At 41.5% G+C, this 20005-nt stretch overlaps 1 protein-coding gene across 3 annotated transcripts; it reads left to right on the top strand.

Moving 5' to 3' along the window:
• The first annotated feature begins 204 nt into the window (after nt 1-204).
• eva1a (eva-1 homolog A (C. elegans)) lies at nt 205-19509 on the top strand. Of its 3 annotated transcripts, XM_057344851.1 has the most exons (4): nt 205-1220; nt 11607-11647; nt 12785-12912; nt 17607-19509. In XM_057344851.1, exons 3-4 carry the CDS (start codon nt 12816-12818, stop codon nt 17975-17977), a joined length of 468 nt encoding a protein of 155 aa, XP_057200834.1. In that variant the 5' UTR covers nt 205-1220; nt 11607-11647; nt 12785-12815; the 3' UTR covers nt 17978-19509. The 3 variants fall into 3 exon arrangements, 2 of the variants coding, with proteins under 2 accessions (XP_057200834.1, XP_057200833.1); XM_057344850.1 differs by lacking the exon at nt 205-1220 and having other exon boundaries at nt 11159-11647; XR_008963749.1 differs by lacking the exons at nt 205-1220; nt 11607-11647; nt 12785-12912 and adding an exon at nt 17258-17520 and having other exon boundaries at nt 17607-17720.
• Nucleotides 19510-20005: the final 496 nt, after the last annotated feature.

Genomic DNA, 20005 nt, shown 5'->3' with positions numbered 1-20005 from the left:
TATATTGGTGTTTTTTCACCTTCCCTAAAACCTAAGGATCCATATTAACATTTTTAGTTTTCTGCATTTAATTTATAACCATACAACTGACTTTGAAAACTTCATGGATAGTGATGAAGGATCTGATAGAAGATCAGGCTGAGAGATCAAAAGCTCAGGTCTCAATCACAATTGTAGACAGACAGCTATCGTGGTGCCATGCAAAATGTCCTGTCTGACTGTCTTCCTATGAGATTAGAAGAACAGAGATGCATTTAGAGACAGGTCAAACACTATCTAAGGCCTTTATGGTCTATAAAAGCAACAGATACTGAACTTAATGAGTTTGCACAGAGGTCATGAGAATGCCCATTGTTTATTTAGTCAGACCTGGGTCTGAAAGTATTATAGGCTAAACCACTTCATTTGGGTTATATATACTGTATGTAGTGATCCCTCCAAAGTATTTTGACTTTGCGAAATACATTTAATTGCATTAGACTTCAAAATATCAAAGCAAGTGGCATCCACAAGCTAAACCTTTTCTCAGGACTAACTTTACCTTCTGGAGACATTTTTGGCTGTTGTCTTGGACTTTTACAAAATGTTTGTGTGGTTAGCCGGTCCTCAGTCCTGTTCACGAACTCACACATATAAGCGTACAAAAATACAATATTTCATAGAGCCTCAGGGCAGAAATCTCAGCGAAAGCTAAAAGGCAAATTCCAAGTCCAGTCTGAATGAAATTCCCATGTCATGTCGTGTTCTCTAGTCGGCTAACCATCCCCCTCCTTTTTTTTCTTTCAAACTCTCTCTGTCTCTCTCTCTTTCACTACCTCCCTCTTTTTCTGATACTAGCTGCTCTCCGGAGCTCCATTCTGACTCGGCTGCGTCTGTCAGAATGCGAACACTTCTGCCTCCTGCTTTCTCCGTGTCACATTCCATCTTCCAGGGCACAATGTCCATATGACATAAGTTCTAAAGAGATTATGATTACCTTTTACCTTCAACCACTTTTTCGAGAACTTTTCTCATGCAGAGGCATGCAAACTCTTTAGGAGAACAGCTACCTTTGCATTTTTCCTGTGCTTCTATTGAGTTCTTTGGACTTTCATGGGATCAAACTAACTGGTTTTATAGTTTTAACCCAGATGAGCACGAGAAAGGACAGAATACATTGGATACGTTTCTAATGATTGTCTTCACGGTTCTGGATGAATTCATAGATCTTCAGAAAACAGGTAATTTACTCATACATGTTAAATTATATGTGAAGCTATCTATGTGACGTTGGAATTGATGTGAATGTGGATTATCAGTTCTGGATGATCATATAAGATATTTTACTATCCTTTATAATACTTTATTATGTTAATTTTTGTATTTAAAAGCACTTCAAATGTCAAGTGTTTGTATTCATCAATATAGTATATACTCTATAGTATGCTATGCCATGCATTATAATAGTAGCAGATACGACTGGTTGTGGTTGAGGGTTTTCCAGCATCATTTAATGTAGATGTAATTGCATAGCACACAATGTTTCTAACTGCAGATCATTGATTTGGAAAATTTTGCACTTTGGTTGTAACCATTAATGAACTTTATTATATTATAGACATTAGGAATATTAAAATATACTGGTATTGTCAATAACTGTTATATTAAAAACTATGATTATCGATGTTGCATTATTACCGTACATATACTAATATTGTAAACAATCCAGCACCAGTTTAAAGTTTTGCCTTAAAGGGATAGTTCACCCAAAAATGAAAATTCTGTCATCATTTACTAACCCTCTTGTCATTTCAAACCTGTATGGCTTTCTTTTTACCAAAAAACAAAAAGATGATATTTTGAAGAATGTTAGTAACCGTACAATGGGGGAACCCATCCACTTTTATGGTATAGACACAAAACCAACACAAGTCCGTGGATACTGCCTGTCCACTTACAGATTTGAAATGACAAGATACCCCCAAAACTCGTGTTTTGAGTGATCAAATAAAGAGAAAACACAAGAGAATTAAGGAGGAATTTGACTGATGCTTATTCATTTGTTTAAAAAACACTTCAGTAGATATTGTGATAATATATCTAATATCGTGAATTCTTTTAACCAGAATAATTGTGTAGTAAAATAATAAAACGTATATTGTGACATCCCTAATAGACATATGATTTTGAATTGAACATCATTTTAACACATTATACATCCCATTATAATAAGTTATTTTTGAATGAATTTAGAATGCAGTTGTTCTGAAATGTAATATCCTGATATGCTGCACTGCTAATGTGGGACCATTTCTCTTATTCCTACCTCACATACACCGGTATATCAGTCTGAAATACTGGTCTCAGGTCAACAGCCTAAATTGACTTCGTCATAGAGCATTGTTGAAGTTGAAAGGGAACACCTTTGCTCTCTGTGTTTAATGAAAGCTGTTGAATGACTCTCAGGGGTGCTGAGCTCTGTTTGAACAACAGCATGCTAGCGGGATTTCCTTTAACACTTCAGATTAGATTGATGTCTTTCCTTGCTCGGGAGGGCTGTCCAGGGTCAACATCATCCCTCAAGCATAACCAGGCACCCACTGAGGGGTGCTTCAAAACTCCAGTGCTGTTCAGTTATTTGTAGACAATGTAGTCATTTAAAGAGTGATTTGCCCTATATGTAGTCTACATAACAATTGGCATAGATATACTTCAGAAAATCCCCTTTTGTGTTTCCCAGAAGAAAGTAAGTCGCACAAGGTTAAAATAACATAAGCGTGAGTAAATGATGACAGGATTTTTATTTTGGGGTGAACTGTGCTTTTAAGGTTGTTCTTGTAAGCCAAAAACAGCTTAACATTACGGCACAAGGCCATTTATACATACACACATTGCGGCACAGATACCTCAAATTGTTCAGCATTATTCTCTTATCTAAATGCATCGGCTGTTTCCACAGATAACAGGAGCTTCTCTGTGCCTGCCTTTTTCTGTTTTTAAACATACAACCACCACCCTCAAATACACAAAGATCTCAATGTCAAGACCATCATTGAACCACACAACTAACTAGTCAATTGTGAAAGTGTGGAGTCAGTGTGGCCACTGACCTCATGACTGGAAACACTAGTTTCTCTTTTTTCTGTCCTGCTGTCGCTTGCTTTGGTTCTCGAGGGTCCCTAATAGAAGGACCAGATGTTGGCAGAACTTCCTGCCACTCTAGTGCTTTCAGACAGCTGCTTCGTGTCAGCTCCTGTCCCGGTGCCTGCTCTCAGAGCTTGGAAGGCAGTAATGGCGGTCCAGTGGCCCTGAACACACACTGAGGAGCATTGTTTAGCGACAGCCTCAGGACTTGCATGGGACACACAAGATTCACTCAGGCCTGAGGGAGTTGACAATGTAAGTTTGGTGGCCACCATCTATACTGTAGAGTTTATACTGAACGGACATTTAAAAGAAAGACTTCTGTGTCACAGGGAAACTACGGGTCGGGATAATAACTCAATGGGGTGGTTTCCTGGACAGGGATTATTTTAAACCAGGACTAGGCATTGGTTAAACTAGGATATTTAAAAACACGGCTCAGCATTGTTGAGTGACTCTGTGATGTGCAACATTTACTTCGATTTTAATCATATTTGTGGCTGTAGCTTGAAAAAGGATAGCCGGAAGCCTTTCCCTTTTTGGTTGTCAACGTATGATGTAGTGTTTGGATTATCCTTGACGCACGTCATTGAACGTAATCCTGTGTGCATCTTGAGTGAAAATGTCATTGTTACTATATAACTGAGCGGACTGAGACAAAACGCGATCGTGCATAGTGTCTATTGACCCAGAAATTAAAATCCTATCCTCATTGCATCATCCCAACCTCTGCCATAAAAACGAGATCTCTGTTTATGCATTAAACAGTTTACTCAAAAATGAAACGTATGCCATAATTTTTCTTTTCTTTAGCCGAACACAATTGGAGTCATTTGTAATGGCGGCCGCGGCACCTGAGTCAAATAATCTCAGTGTCGATGCCATTGGTTCTGAGACACAAGAGAACCAATGAGATTTGACGTTGAGATAAAGTCTAACACGACCTTTCTTGGCTAAATACGCTCAAAACAAGAATCTTTTTTAATCACAAATGCATAATTTCACTTCAGAAGACATTTATTAACAACCTCGTGCGGATTACTTTTATGATGGACAAAAATGCGGTCACTATTCAATGGCATTACAAAGCTAGGAACGGCTAGGATATTATTGACTATTACTTTAATTGTGTTCAGCTAAAGAAAGGAAGACACATACACATAGGATGGCATGAGGGTCAGAGGGTGAGTAAATTATGGCATACATTTCATTTTTTGGGTGAATTATTTCTTTTTATGGCTTGGGATGTGAAGATGCGATGTGAAGAATAATGTCAAATGCTACTGGAAAGCAGCTGGTGTCACAGTTAGTAATACATAATGTCTAGCACATATATTCAACTACATCTTTTAAGAAGTTCCGTACATTTCTAAAGTTGTTTATTATGCTCAGTTTTATATTCCCTCTATTGCAGTTTGCCAAACTCAATTTTCATCTTTTTCCTGTTGGCTTGTAAGCTACAGTCACTGAGCAATTACATGTAGTACCACAAAGTAGAAAAAGGCCTCAGACAGTATGAATTAACATCAGAGGTGCTTAGGATTTTGGCAGGAGGCATGTGGTAATTTATGAGCCCTTTCCCAGTACATATTAAACTATTTTTGCTCTAAATTACAAGGATTTACCTATGTATTGTATGAAATGTGTTTTGTGTGGCACTACGACCAGTCTGGCAAGCTTTCAGTATATACCAGCACTGCCAAGGGCTGCAGCGCTAAGCAATTAAAAATAAGAGAACAAGTGGCTATGGTTAAAAACCAAATTACAACTAACAAACTCAAACAATGGACCGTTGTGTTCTCTGTTTTGGGGTTTACGTCATTTAAAAAAAAATGGCCACAAAACTGCAACGTTAGCCATTTTTAAATGTAGATCCTTATCCTATGCAAGTAATTGTATAAATATGTCCCTCTTTTGAGATATTTATATTTTCTTTTTTAAGTCAGTACATGTATTTGTGTTGTGGGATCCTGTGGCAAAATAGCAAATTCAGCACAACAGGACCCAAAATATTTTTATCAGTTCTGTTGAGAAAGTAGAATGTTTCATCTGCGTTACGTGGATGGAGAGTTGTGTTTATTTTGTCAGGCCAATTTAGCACAAATTTAAAAGCTGATCGTATTTCAGTTCCGGTGTTGTTGCTGTTTTTTGGTTTAAGCTTCAGCATGCATAGATATACTTATATACTATGTACACAAGCAGCTTTTATGCCTTACATAAGAATGCAGGTCACTTATCTGATGTTAATAACACTGACTGTAAATAACTTGTTGATTTTTGAACTAGCCTGGTGTATAGTTGCCGACAGCAGGCCATAACCATGTCAACTGAAGCGCTTTTCCAACATCGCGCCGAATCGTTCTTGTTGCTTAATCGTTCCACTTTGTGCCGATGCAGGCCAGCCGTACTGGTAAATGGTAAAAGTAAATGGTTTCATTTTCCACCGCAGGGCTGTTAACGGAAATCTTTTGAATGTAAACACAAACCCGTCAGGTGCTGCCTTGGTAACACAAGAGACTGACACTGTGTCTACACTGGACGACAAACGACAATTTAACTCAATTTTTATAATTTTATACCAGGCTCATGTGGAAACATAACTTTAACCGTTTGGTTCGGCACGATGGTGGAAAAGCGCTCTTGGACATTCGCTTATTTTTCTTCTAATCTGTGATTCATGTATTTACAGACTGCTACACATAAATGAATGATGATTACATGAATGAACCAGTGATGTTTTCTGGGATTCTGTGACAAGAAAGGCCCACTTAACCTATCGTTACATTGATGGGTTGCATGTTCCAGTCCACATAAATTTACTTTGTGTCGGCCCTTTGGCCAAATGTTTTCTAGGTAAATCAATATTAAATTAGCATTATCAACTGAAGTTCCAATGTTACGGTCAAAATTTTTTCAATTTATGACTTACGTAAGTAAAATGAAATAAAACTGAGGTTTGTTAAACACTTAATAAACATGCGTCTCAGATCAGATGATCAAAGAGGAAACTGTCTACCATGTGTGCTACGATGGCTAGATGCCTGTCAGAATGTTAGCTTGTTTATCCCGTAGGGTCTCACTCGCTGTGTGTCTGTGTGCATGTATATCAATGTGTATTTGTGTGATCTGTCAGTAAGGGCACATTCTGGCCTCTGGCTTGCTTACGTGGTAAAGCTACTCTGTGTTCTCAGAAACAAAGGCTTCGTGAAGGACAGTGGAATTATATGAACCTTGCTATTGCATTAATATTTCAATGGGAATATATTGTATTTGGTAGACACAAGCGTCACGGTTTCTGTTTCATGGTTTTACCGCAAAAGAGTTTAAAAAGACTAGGTCGCATCTAACAACACCCTGACATTGTAGCAAAGGCATGCAAGCACCCCTCATCTATTTAATTTAGTTGAGCTATTTCTATACATAAATTTAACTTGTTGAGGTTGTTACAGGCTCTAGAGACACTACATACACATATTTAATGTTCTTTCGGTTGAAATCGTCTAGTAAATTACTTCCAATTGAAGGGAAATTCAAGCTGAGATGATTCTGTCAAAATGAAGATCATAGGTTGTCTTCATATACAATAGCCCCTGGTTAAAGGTTTCTGCCCGAGTTACTTTATGTACATATGTGGGTCGCTCATTCCATGAAAAACTACCCACAACCCCAATTTTAGAGAAACGTTCACAGCAGAAGATTCTGCTGGGAACTCTTTGCAGTCAATTGCAGCCAAGGTACACAGGCCCATGCAAACATACTGTAGAACACACACTTTCACATCCCATGGGGACATACCTAAAACATAGCCTTCAATTTAAGTGCACAGAGATGGCAAAAAGACTAAAAGTTCTGTTTTCATGACGCCTGCCTTAAATTCTTGTCTTGCTTTTCAGCACCATCCTAAGCATCTGAATTTCTTTTCTTACATGGTGGTTGTGGTTTGAAGCGGGTCAGGGCAAACGTTGCAAAATCGGTGAAAAATGGCAACATCCTTCAATATTGCTTTGTTTTTCATACGAATATACCTCTCACCATGAAAATAAATGGTTAGATTTGGCTTTACAAAAACACATCTAAAAAGAAAAAGTTCACAGTGATTTTAAAGTAACAAGTGCGTCCGTGTGTCTTCTTGTCAAAGCAACATAGAAATGACTTACCATCTGTGTGGGGTTACAAAGAGTTACTAAAGTACATTCGGATCATCCAGTTCCACTGTTCTGCTTCGCTGAGCTAACCGAGGCTGAGTTGGAGAGAGCCGAGGCTGGCCCTGCATTCTGAAACCTAATATTAGAAGAGAAAAAAGTGAGAGAGAAAGAAAAAGGAGAAAAAAGGCTGAGAGGAAGTGTAGCATTAAGGTTGGCAAATGAATCTGCCCAAAGTCATGTTTTGTGATTATAATGAGGGTGAGGCGGTGTGGCACAGGAAAATGAGAGTCAAACAAATCATGACCATAAAGGATTTGAGGCCCTAATATGAAATATTTTGATACTATTTTGTTTAGTTCTGTGTCAGGGGGTAAGTTAGCATGTTTCAGTTACTTTTTTAAATGTCTTGCTAGTATTGTTGCTTTTAGTTCACAACTGGTAACTTCAACTCAAATGATATGCTACTGTAAGATGACTTAACTAACGTTTTCAGTCTGGGAAAACTGAACAAAAGTTCTTTGACTATCTTTAATGATAGTGCTTTTGCAAATGACAGTTAAATCTGTAGATTATGCAGAGCAGAGTAAAATGTGTGTATAGGATTATGTTATCAGACATCAAACATCTTGAGAAGTCACATACTAGCTTTCCTAATTTTTCTTTATGAGGTGGGAGGAGATGGTTATGTTGGTTATGTGGTTTAAACCACATAAAAAAAAGTTTTTTTTTCTGATTAAATGATCACTCACTCATTTTCTCTATTTGGGAGCTGGATTAAACAGTAGTGAAGACAAAGAGGTTAATATCAATCTACATCAAGTCTGTGTTTGACTTCTGTGATGTCGTATACTACAAGAGAGCTCATAAAATGTTTCGACAAGCTCATTTTTCATTTTTACTTTTAAAACTGGAAGTTTGAGTGGGACACATTGAAGAGCTGATACCTTTAAAATTAACAAATAGGTATAGGCATCACAGCCATGAAACATGATTTGCTAGTGGGTTGCAGGTGGTTAGGGCGAGGGTCATTCTCATTCTTGAGAGCATCTGAGAGCATCTTTAAATATATGCTAAAATTGTATCATTTCAACCCAGTCTCACGGCAGTTCGTGGCATAGGTATGAAATTTTGAATCTATTGATTGAATTTCCCCCTTTTTTTCATGTCACTCAGCACTACTTTCAATACACAGACCACATGTGTATATACATTTATATATTTATAACCTGATATAGAAGGATGTCACACATATTTTAGGAGGTGGCTAACCAAAGATTACACCACCCCAAACCCTAAAATCACTGCCGCAAAGGCAAATTTAGCTAAAAAGCACAAGTTTTACAAGGTGGTAAACCAACGATAAAGGGCCACCCTAACCCCGCCCCTAAACCTACAGCACAGGGCAAAGTCAAATCATAATAAAACGTACGAATGAAATCGCAGGAATTTACAAAAATTAGCCACCTCGTAAAATAGGTACGAACTCCAATCAGATTGCGTTGATATATATTTATACATGTATGAAAGATACCGCGGATTAAAATACATTAGATTGAAAGTCGTGCTGAGTGACACGAAAGAAATGGTCTATGAACACAAATCAACAGATTACATGTCATGACAATGTCACGAATTCCTGTGTTGATCATTTAGTACACTATCATAGAGATATGTATTTATAGGGTTAAAGTGAACCGCTGAATTATTGTTTTTTTGCACTCTTTGTAATATCTGTATTTTATTTAGTCTTACTTTATCTTTGCTTCTCTGAATATTATTAAACCAAAGCTTTTGTTATTCCTTGCGATCAGAAACAGCTGTTGGAAAACTCTGTATAGTCCTCTATTTTGAAACATATCCTCTAAAAATAGATGAATCCTCTTTATGGAGACCTCTGATCTCTATCTATAAAAACAATAATAAAGTCTGACTACCCCTGTTGTGCTTTTATTTCTCAGTTGGATCTCTTGAGTTCACAGTAAACAGAGACTCTTGTGAGAAGATATTTTTATAAGGCAACCTCATAAGGCAAGAACCGTTTAAAGCCCTCTCTGATATTTAGGGATTTAAGCGATCTTGCGCTTGTACTCAGTTTGTTTTCCAAACCTTTGACAAAATAAGAAGTTTACGTCATGTTTTTTCACAAGATGGGCACAAGTTTAAACGGTCCGTTTCTGTTTATTATGATTCCTACGGAGCCCCATTTGGGGACATGGTAGTGGAAAAAATATGAGATGGAAGAGAAAAATATTTTTGAAAGCTTTTGCGTTCTCTCGCAAACATATTTGCGTTATCTCGTGAAACATTCTGTGATTTCAGACAAACACGACCTGTTGTCGTGCTACATTACATTAACTGAATGCAAAGGTTTTGTGAGGGACGCAACGTTTCTCAGGGCAACGCAAAAGTTTTGCGATATAACGCAAAAGCTTTAAAAAATATTTTTCTCTTACCTCTCATATTTTGTCCATCACCAAGTCCCTAAAGGGGCTCCGTATGATTCCATGAAGAAATGTTGGTAGGCAACTCAGTCATGCAATTTCTTTTACCCATTAAGATACATGTGAATGGACTTTCTTATACTAAACAAAATCTTTTTCTTTTAAATGGCTTTCAAAAATAGACACCCTATTACTTTTTATAACATCATGTTTTCCCTCACACCTCAATAACATTTCCTCAAACCTTGAGGAAATTAAGTTCTTAACCACTTGCACAAGGCACCTGTTTATCCATCCTCCTGTCTGTTTGTTCTTGAGAAACTGACGCCCATAGCACAGGAAAATGCCTTGCCAGCTAAAAGCGACCCGCTTGGTCAACAATGCGTTCCTGCTGCTGGCTTCCTTGTGGGAGGTCCCGTTGACATTGACTGATTTAACCCTTGCTGCGAATATTAATGGCAACAGTTGTCCACCCATTATTGTCTTAACACAAATATCATGTTATAGTTGAGAAACAGGTGCTAAAATTCCTGCTAGAACTAGAGCGATTCTTTTAAAACAAACATATCATTTGTTTTTTATTTGTGGCCCTGTGCAATACAAAATGGGTGGGAAATGATCCTGCTTAACTTCTCCAACAGGGAAAGAAATAATTTCAGAGTTACTTGTTTGCTTGACTTCTATTTATGAAGACAAATGAAAGAGTAACGGGTTATGCCAGCTTTGAAGCTCAGATTCGGGCTTAGTTTGGCTTGGTGTCTGATTAAAGCCAGGCTCCGTTGGTCAGGTCCCTGAAATACTACAGGCTGCTGGCTTCAATAAAGCCCTGCCAAAATGAACCGCTGCTTTCCTCTCTTGATTGCGGTGCAGAATGGCAGATCTGTTTGGAGCGCGGCACTGTAAAACCAAAAACGTAATGGACGGAGGTGAAGAGATGAGTGTGCTTTAAGAAGAACTACAGTTATTTAAAGTATGAAAACAAGTCAAGACAGTATTTATAATTTTGCAGTGAGACCTTCTCTAACCTCACTGTTTGTTACATTTCTTTATCTTGTTTTTAGTCAATGCAAACACACAAACAAAATGGTTTTCTGATTAACGCCTTTACTCATAACAATGAATAACAATGTGGCTTGGATGGATTCACATTGTTTTAACATTTTATCTTCCAGTGTTCAGTCACAGTTTCTTTATAAGGCGTTGTCAGTGTAAAGTGAAAAACCTTTGATGGTTAATTCACCTTGATTAGAGTTGATTGATGTAATCATCCTTTTTGGGGTTTAAGATTAATTTACGATATGCTTTTAACCTTGTAATGACATAAAAAAAGAGTTTAGATCTTTTAAAAAACTTTGACCGGACACGACGCGTGAGATTTCCGTGGGAAAGGAGGGAACGGTCTGGGAATAGCCCAGTTTCCAAAAACATGTACAGCTTCAAGATATAGACCACAACAATATTTACCAACTTAAAAATAGTAAAGCGCAGATAAGACAACAAAGTTTTATGTTGTACTGTATGTCAGAAACCTTCTGTTTAGTCATTGTGGTTTTTAGTGATCTGTCTCTCCCAGACATCCAACCAGTTTCAACACACGTTATTGTTTTGTTTTTTTGCGTCTGGTAAGGGAGGTTTTGGTCCTGACAAATCGCTGTGGTTGGCTGGAGGAGTGCGTCTACCGGAAAAGCACTCATAGTGATACTCTGTGATGTATAATCTCTGACATGAATACAGATGGGGAAAGGACATTTTGCTACTGATGGTCTTATCATAGCACTGAGGGGGCAGCTCTGTTATATACATCATTATGACTCATACTCTATAGTAGTTTTTTGTATTTTTCTTAGGAAGATTGTAATGCTTTTTCTATTTCTTCTCCTTTTTTGTTTTTCTCAAGATCTGTTTTCTTAAATGGACTGCAATGGATACAACATTCAGGTAAGAAAAAAACTTTTTACCTAAAATAGTGCTTTCTCTTGTTTTATGGGTCAAATGAACCACTGGACCACCAGGAATCCGCAAAACTATAATGTTCTAGTATTATTGTAAAGTTTTGTTTGGTTACCAACAAATCATATAATTTATGTCAGACGTAAGCACTAGAGTTCTCATTTACAGTAATTCATGTGCTATATTTTTTGTGAGGGAGTACAGACATTACCACTTACTAGATTGTTTATGAGATTGCTTTGGGGTACTATTTACCTGAATATACTGTTTAAACATTGACATTATGGCATAGAGCCCAGGGGAGAATCATAATTAAAAGGCAGTATTGAAACGGAATGGAAAGCTTTAATCTAAAAAACAGACATGACAGTTGAATGAGCTTTGGAGTGCTAGGTAACAGTTTTTCAGGTTACTTAGACTCAAAGAGCAGCCTGTCTTTGTGAGACAGGACCAGGACTCTGCATTCCATTACACCCACGTGAACCACTGGATCTGGGTCCCGTTTCTACCTTCAGCCTAAACTACTACTTCTGTTCAACCACAAAGAACCATGACTTTGTGTTAAACCCCTTTATTTTGTTATTTTTCTATTTCCTCCTCTTGGGGTGAAAATTAAACACATGCCAATAAATCATGGCAATTTAGCAGTAGATTTATGGGTAAAATTCCCACATAACTAAATGTGGTTTATGAGGGCAATGAGAAATTGTCATGGGTAGCATAGTAATCTCTACATAATTCTGTATGAAAGGTTATAATTTCTGTTATGATTGTCTCAACTTCTGTCATCAATCTTGTTCGTGAATAATAATGTATACAGTGGAGCTAAATTTCAGTTCTTTGTTGATCTTGTGTGACAGTTTAATGAGGAGAAATTAAATTTTAGATTGTTACCGTGTCTGTGGTTGTAAGGTAGTATCATTTTGCTTCTTCGGAAATTTCCAGACTGTTTGAGTGTGTCTGTAAAAATACTCCAATACTATGGAGAAATCCCAATATAATTACACTTAAACAACAACAGTCTTTATAAGCAATGGTTCAACACTTCTATAGTGATTAAGAAAATAAAGGTGGGTTCAGGTTGGTTTTGACTAGTATCTTATGGTCTCTTTCACTTTCTTTTAGCACGACAAAATAAGTGATCTACAGAGCGCATATGGATGAAATGGGTACACCTTTCTTCGAAAGGCAAGCCACAACTGAGGAGATGGCTTTAGTGAGCAATGCACTGGCTGCTTACTCCTTTATAGCAGGTAATAACATGTTTGATACCTTACTCTACTACTCTTGTACATATTTTCAAAATACTCTTCTATTCCCTCTAAAATCATATTACCTTTTCTACTACCCCACTATCACCAAAACAGGAAAATGTCTCGGGTACGACTGTAACCTCCGTTCCCTGATCTCAACATTGTGTTGAGAAACAGACTGGGGTTTGATCTTGAGAACCTATCATCTCCGAGAGGAATTTAAAACGCCAATGGGCTTGGCGAATGGCACACGCACGCCAGTCCCCGCCCCGTGCATACGGGTATAAAAGGGAGGTGGCGGCGGCCATTCACTCATCTTTTTGGGCTGAGGAACCTGAGAGACATCTCCCGGTCGCTGCAGTGGGTCGGTGAAGCGTTGTGGCATGAAGACACAATGTCTCGTTCCCTCCATCAGGGAACGGAGGTTACAGTCGTAACCAAGACTTTCCCCTTCAGTCGGTCTCTCGACGTTGTGTTGAGAGACAGACTGGCGACCTATCTTAACACGCCACGGCGCTGAGCCGTATCACGACCTCAAGCTGAGTGACACTGACTAGACTAGCGAGTCACAAGTGAGTGCCACCACGAGACTTAATCTTCCAGTGGGATCAGTACTTAGTAGCCTACTGAGAGGCTCGTACCGACGGCCGCACGGACAGTGGCTTTCATCTCTATTAGCGAGACATTGCCCGGCACCGTGAGGAACACTGGGGAAACACTGATCTCCTTAATCGAAGAGCGTGCTACGGAGGCCACATCCTGCCACAAGGGGAGGTTACATGTGGAGACACCAACATGGTCTCACCGGTGGGGAGAACAACATGCGAAAAAATGCTCCAGCCCGAGTAGGGGGGACAGAACCCAGGTGGGTTAACCCACCGGAGGGGAGGTCACAGGTTCGCCTACAGGGGAACCAAGAGTGAGGAAATCAACATACGGGATGACCCTGCAGGGGAGTCACTACGTATGGGGAAACAGTCTGAGTACAGGGGTCCACCTGAGCAGGGGTGACTCTACCAGTACTCTACCAGTACTGGACTTGGTTCCAACAGACCGCTGCAATTGCCAATGCTTAGTGATGGATGGAATGCCTGTACTTCGCCCTATGGGGGGAAGTAGGGAGGCTAGAACAGCGCGCTAAACTCGCCCGGGGAGGGGGAGAAGGCGCTTTCGCAGGAGTACGCCCAACCCAGTTGCCGGCCTCACACGCCGGTGGTGTGTAAGACACGGGCTAACACTGGTTCCACGCGGAGGTTGTAAAACCTTGCGAGGCGTCGGGCGAGTTGTGACATCTGCCGTAAGCGTATGCAGCCTTGGTGATTGATGTACGCCACGGCAGTCGTGCTGTCTGACCGGACTAGCACATGTTTGTCCTGCACGAGGGGTTGGAACCTCCTCAGTGCCAAAAGGACAGCCAACAACTCTAGGCAGTTGATGTGCCACCGCAGCCGGGTTCCCGTCCACTGCCCCGATACTGCGTGCCCGTTGCACACGGCACCCCACCCCTGCAGGGAGGTGTCTGTCGTAACCACGACGTGCCTTAAAACCTGCCCAAGTGGAACCCCCGCTCGGAGAAAGGCCAGATCTGACCAAGGGGTGAGGGTGCGAAGGCACTGAGGCATCACCTTAATGCGCCTGGTGCCGGTGTGCCACGCCTTCCAAGGAACACGACTCTGAAGCCAGTGCTGAAGCAGATCTTCAGCGGGAAAGTGTTTCAGACAGGTCAGCACCGACTGTGCGCGCTCGCTGGTGAGACGTGCTGACATACGGACAGAGTCGAGTTCCATACCGAGATAAGAGGAGCTCTGCGCCGGGGAGAGCTTGATCTTTTCTCGGTTGACCCGAAGACCCAGTCAATCTATGTGCCTGAGCACAAGGTCCCTGTGCGTACACAACACATTTCGCGAGTGAGCCAAGATAAGCCAGTTGTCGAGATAGTTGAGTATTCGCACTCCTTGCTCCCTGAGGGGCGCTAAGGCAGCATCCACTAGTTTGTTAAAAGCCTGGGGAGACAGGGCCAGACCGTAGGAACGGCCGGTGTCGAGGGAGGATGGAGACGTGGAATGGAGTACGCGTCCTTCAGGTCGATTGCCACGAACCAACCTTGGTGACGAACTGACTCCAAGATGCGTTTTTGCGTCAGCATCCTGAACGACAGCTTGTGCAGGTGCTTGTTCAGGAGGCGCAGATCCAAAATGGGGTGCAACACTATGAAGTACTGGCTGTAAAACCCGGAAGACATCTCGGTTAGAGGGACGGGTTCGATCGCACCTTTCGCCAGAAGGGCGGCATCCTCGGGACGGAGCACGGGATCGTTCTCCCCTCGAACCGAGGTGTGGAGAATGCCCTGAAATTTGGATGGCCGCCTGGTGAACTGGATCGCATAACTGAGACGGATCGTCCTTTCTAGCCAGCGTGACGGGCTGGTGCGCTCGCCAAGTGCCCAAGTACCGTGACAGCGGAACCAGAGGGACGATCTGCTTCACCGTGGCGTGGGGGGTGGTTCGGTGTCTGACAGAGCAGTCACCTCGCACAGGGCGTAACCCCGGGGAGGTTGACGGCTCTGCTGACTTACCTGCCTGGTGTTACCGCTGGCCATCGCAACTTCAAGTGGAGATTGCGGAAGGCAGCGAAAAGTTGTGTCGCCCGGCTCACCGTCGTATCGAGAGTGCTGCGGGGAAGCCCGGAGAGAGAAGCTCTTTTGAGAGAGAGTGGGCGTGGCAGGCGGCATCTTGGGTGGGGGACGTGGCAGGTGGTATCCCTCTTCGACCCACCGGCGATGACCTGGCCGGGGGGTTCAGGCCCGCTATTACTCTCAATCCCCCTGGCTCATCCCATCAGGGCCGTTCTGTCTCCTAGGTGGGTTCCCAACGGGGTAGAAGCGCTCTACCGTGGGGCTCTGCATCTCTGGCGGGCCGTCGCTTGGAGGGTCCCAGTATCAGAGGGGCCACCACGGGGGGGCGGGCTGCTGGGGGGCAGGGACCTCGATGACCGATAGGTGGCCAGGTCACGGCTGAGCAGTCTGCTTCTTCACCACGGAGAACCTTCACGGTGTCACCACACAGCCCCGCTTGTGAGATGGGCGCATCTAGAAGGCGAACCTTCTGAGCATCACTACTCAAGGTTGAGCCACAGATGTCTCTCTTGGACCACTATCGTGGACGTCATCCGACCCAGAGCACCCGCCATTACCTTCGTTGCGCAGCCGGGTCAGTCTTCCCATTAACAAGATCTTAACGCTTTGACTTATGACCCGATGGGTTGCCATAGCATTATGCACCTGATGGACCGCCATAGCGTGGAGGGCGGAGGCAGTTTAACCCACAGCATCGTAAGTCTTCGACATGAGTGTCAAAGAGCTTACATGCCCTCGAAGGGAGCCTTGGTCGACCCCTCCAAGTGGCAGTGTCTGCAGTGCACAGCGACTGCACATTCCACCTGGGGGATGTTGACATATCGCTTAGCTGCCCCACCGTACAGGGAAGTAACAGCTCCTGAGCCCGTCAGATGGGAATGCGCCGCGAACGGCATATTCCACATCTTTGTGAGCTCCTCATGCACCTCCAGGTCAGCCGCGAGCATTCCGGGGAGGGCTGGGCCACTGCAACCCGACATGCACGGCTGTCATCTCTGCGTTGCCTCGTCTTGGGCTCGACTGCCCGGGGGTCTCCGCATTCGATGCCAGGAGGGAGCTGTCCGACATTATGACAGAAAGTTCGTCCCCATCCCGTTATCGAGTCTGCCCGCTATGGGACGGTACACCGCCGCCCATCGGGGACGAGCCAGATGAGCGGAAACGGCAGTCGAACTCGCGCTCGGGAAGCAGACGGGGTTGCGGCTATATTCCAGAGAACGTAGCCAACCGTGACTGCAACACCTTAATCGACAAGCCCTGCTACTGCATGCTGTAACCCCAACATGCAATACAGGTGTCGTGCCCGTCGGACTCGGGGATGAGTCTGTCATACCCAAGAACACAGCTGCGAGACATGCCCGAAGACAGCGCAGACAGCGAGAGGAAATTTGCTCTTTTAGAAATATCTGCGGCTCGCTGCCGAGACGCCCAGGGGAAGTCCCCTACCGAGAGGGAGAAATCCGCTGTTTCGCGTCGTAAATCCAGCAGTCTGGAAGGAGAATTCTCGGAGAGAAGAATCGCTTGACATGTACCGTCATGCAGGTTCTGAAGAACAAAAGATGAGTGAATGGCCGCCGCCACCTCCCTCTTATACCCCTATGCACGGGGCGGGGACTGGCGTGCGTGTGCCATTCGCCAAGCCCATTGGCGTTTTAAATTCCTCTCGGAGATGATAGGTTTTCAAGATCAAACCCCAGTCTGTCTCTCAACACAATGTCGAGAGACCGACTGAAGGGTAACTTGTTTAATAACGGAGTTATCTGTTTTTGAAAATGCACTCTTTATATATTATTGCCATCGACTGGGTTCATTTTTAGTATCTTTTCCTAAAAGCATTTTGAGTGAAAACAGCTCTACCCTACATGTACCGTGCGCATAAAACAGAGCTGAAGCAGATGCGACGAGAGCAGTTTCCGGTGCATGAGACGTTCGGCAAAAAGACAGCACATCTAACTTTAAATAGCCTATCTTTGGTAACATCACATCACATGACAGTGGTATTTTGGCAGAAATATTCCATTAACTTAACTAAAGAATTAAACTCTTTGTTTTTCTGCAGATCACCCAGAACGGGCGGCACTGTACTTTGTGTGCGGGGTGTGTTTGGGTCTGGTTCTCACTCTTATCGCGTTAGTGGTGCAGATTTCCTGTAGAACTGACTGCAGAACACAACGAGCGTCCAAGAAAACGGGAAAACCTGCGGAGAGCACCAGCGATACAAGCGACAGCGACTCGGACTGGGACAATAGCTCCGATCTGTCAGCACGGCGACACCGGCGTTTCGAACGGACGCTAGGTAATGTGTTTACGTCAGCCGAAGAGCTGGAGCGAGCGCAACGATTGGAGGAACGAGAGAGAATCATACGAGAGATCTGGATGAACGGACAACCGGGTATGCCCGGCACGCGCAGTCTGAACCGCTACTATTGAAGCGTCTGATGCGTTGAGATATCTCCCGAGGAAATATAGTCCACTCCCATGAGTATTTAACGGCTATTTCTTTGTGGGAAATAAGCCAAATCGACACCTTCTATTGTCTGGGAACATCTAGTTCTTCTGGTGGTAACATTAGTGAAGTTTTTTCAATGGGTTAGATGAAGATTCATCATAAAATATATATTTGATATAAAAATATATATGCTTAAGCTTTCGTTAGGCTTGACTTGAAATACTGTATTTTTAATTGGAAATTTGTCAGAGACAATTTTGCATACTATAGGTGGATTTGACAAGGCACCTAACTTTAAAGTCTTATCTTTTAGTGTTATCTTTTTGTTGTTATTTAAACTAAATTTGATATATTGCAATCTCTTATAATACAAAAGCTTTGTTTTGGAGCACAGTGTAGGCTACATTTTATTTTCATAGTTTGAAAACTAACCAACCAAAATGTTGGTTTGTGCCTTTTTGTGGAACAATTCAAAGCCTTTAAACAATCATTCTTTGAAGGAAGAAGAAAGTCACCTCTATTTATTAGATATATGCATAGTTAATTTAGTTTTTTTATGTGGTGCTAATCTTCTGTTGGAGAATCCAGGAAAAGCACAATTGACCAACAATGGTACAGGAAAGGCAATGCAATCCAAATACTTTTAATAATCTGTTCCATGTCCTTATTTTGCCATTATTTTTGCATTAAATATAGGCTACATGCCACTTTTCAGTGTCAACAAGAAGCTCACATGCATGGTTGATCTAATTGATGTATATAAAAAGTTATAAAAAACAATTCTCTGGATATAAATACAGTACATAAATCTAAACTTGCATCTGGCTACCTTTATCATAACAACGAACTATTGTTTGGAATGTTTTTGTTTTGTAAAAAACAAATGGCCTGATGTTTGTTGGTGGGTCCACTCTTGCTATAAAGAAATAAAACCAAAGCTTTAACAATCTTTTGTTTTATAACAATAGTCATACTACATTCTTAATGCCGCTGTTGTATGGAGTCATAATAGTCTTGCACAAAGCATGATGAATCTCCCAGGTTTTTAACATGTTGTGCATGGTCATTCCACATTTTTTCTACATTTCTAGCTTTGCCAGATTACTGTAAACATGTTAATCGTATTGTAACACTGACATCTGTTATCTATCCACTGAAAAGGAGAATAGTTTGAGTGTGTTTTAAGTGACAATGATCCTATCAAGCCACTTAAAACCAGCTAGTACAGATCAGTAGGTCCCCCTTGTTCTGCCAGAACACATCTGATGTGTTGAGGCGTGGATTTCACAAGACCTCTAAACATGTCCTGTAATATCTGAAACCACAATATTAACAAGCAGATCCTTTAAGCAGTGATGAAAGAAGTACACAAATGAAGTACTTGAGTAAAAGTACAGGAAACATAAAATACTTCAGTAAAAGGTTAATTACTCGTGTTTTTTTATTTTGTTTTTAAATTAAAAAAGTACTTGATTTTTTATGTACTTCTATTAAGAATAAAAAGTACTGACAATTCAACCATGTTTATTTATATAATGAAAATAAAAGTTATTTCCAGGTGTGAACATGCTTTAGAGGCTCCCTCTTGCAAGTGTATGACTGGCACCTGTATAGAGATATGCGCATAAATGACTGTATGCCATTTGGTGGAACATTTAGCTAGCAATGCATAGGTGGTGGTTTCAATTTCCAGGGAACACTAATACCAACAAAAATGCATGCATTGAATGCCCTGTAAATTGCTTTGGATGAAAGTGTGAAATCCATAAAACGTAAAAAAAATAGTGTCAATCTGATTATAAAAATTTGTACTAAATGTAAATATAAATTAAAACTGAGCATCTCCGTTTTTGTTTATTCACAGCACACATTTAGTATTGAAGAGTTTGATCAGCCATAATCAGGAAAACCCCTGGACAAATACCCACTTCACTGTTAATTTCATGTTTAATGGACAAAAATGTTTAATGGACAGATAGGATTTTCATTACAATATATATGGTACTAAT

The sequence above is a fragment of the Triplophysa rosa genome, linkage group LG10 (genome assembly GCF_024868665.1).
Source record: "Triplophysa rosa linkage group LG10, Trosa_1v2, whole genome shotgun sequence".
In the NCBI taxonomy this organism is placed as follows: Eukaryota; Metazoa; Chordata; class Actinopteri; order Cypriniformes; family Nemacheilidae; genus Triplophysa; species Triplophysa rosa.
The sequence above is the reverse complement of the archived record's forward strand: the minus strand, read 5'-3'. Positions and strand labels throughout refer to the sequence as shown.

What these genes read in the sequence shown, in the direction of transcription:
- eva1a (XM_057344851.1), top strand. Translation starts at nt 12,816, where the DNA reads ATGGATGAAATGGGTACACCTTTCTTCGAAAGGCAAGCCACAACTGAG. An exon ending in TGCTTACTCCTTTATAGCAG is followed by an intron (nt 12,913 to 17,606) that starts GTAATAACATGT and finishes GTTTTTCTGCAG; the next exon opens with ATCACCCAGAACGGGCGGCA.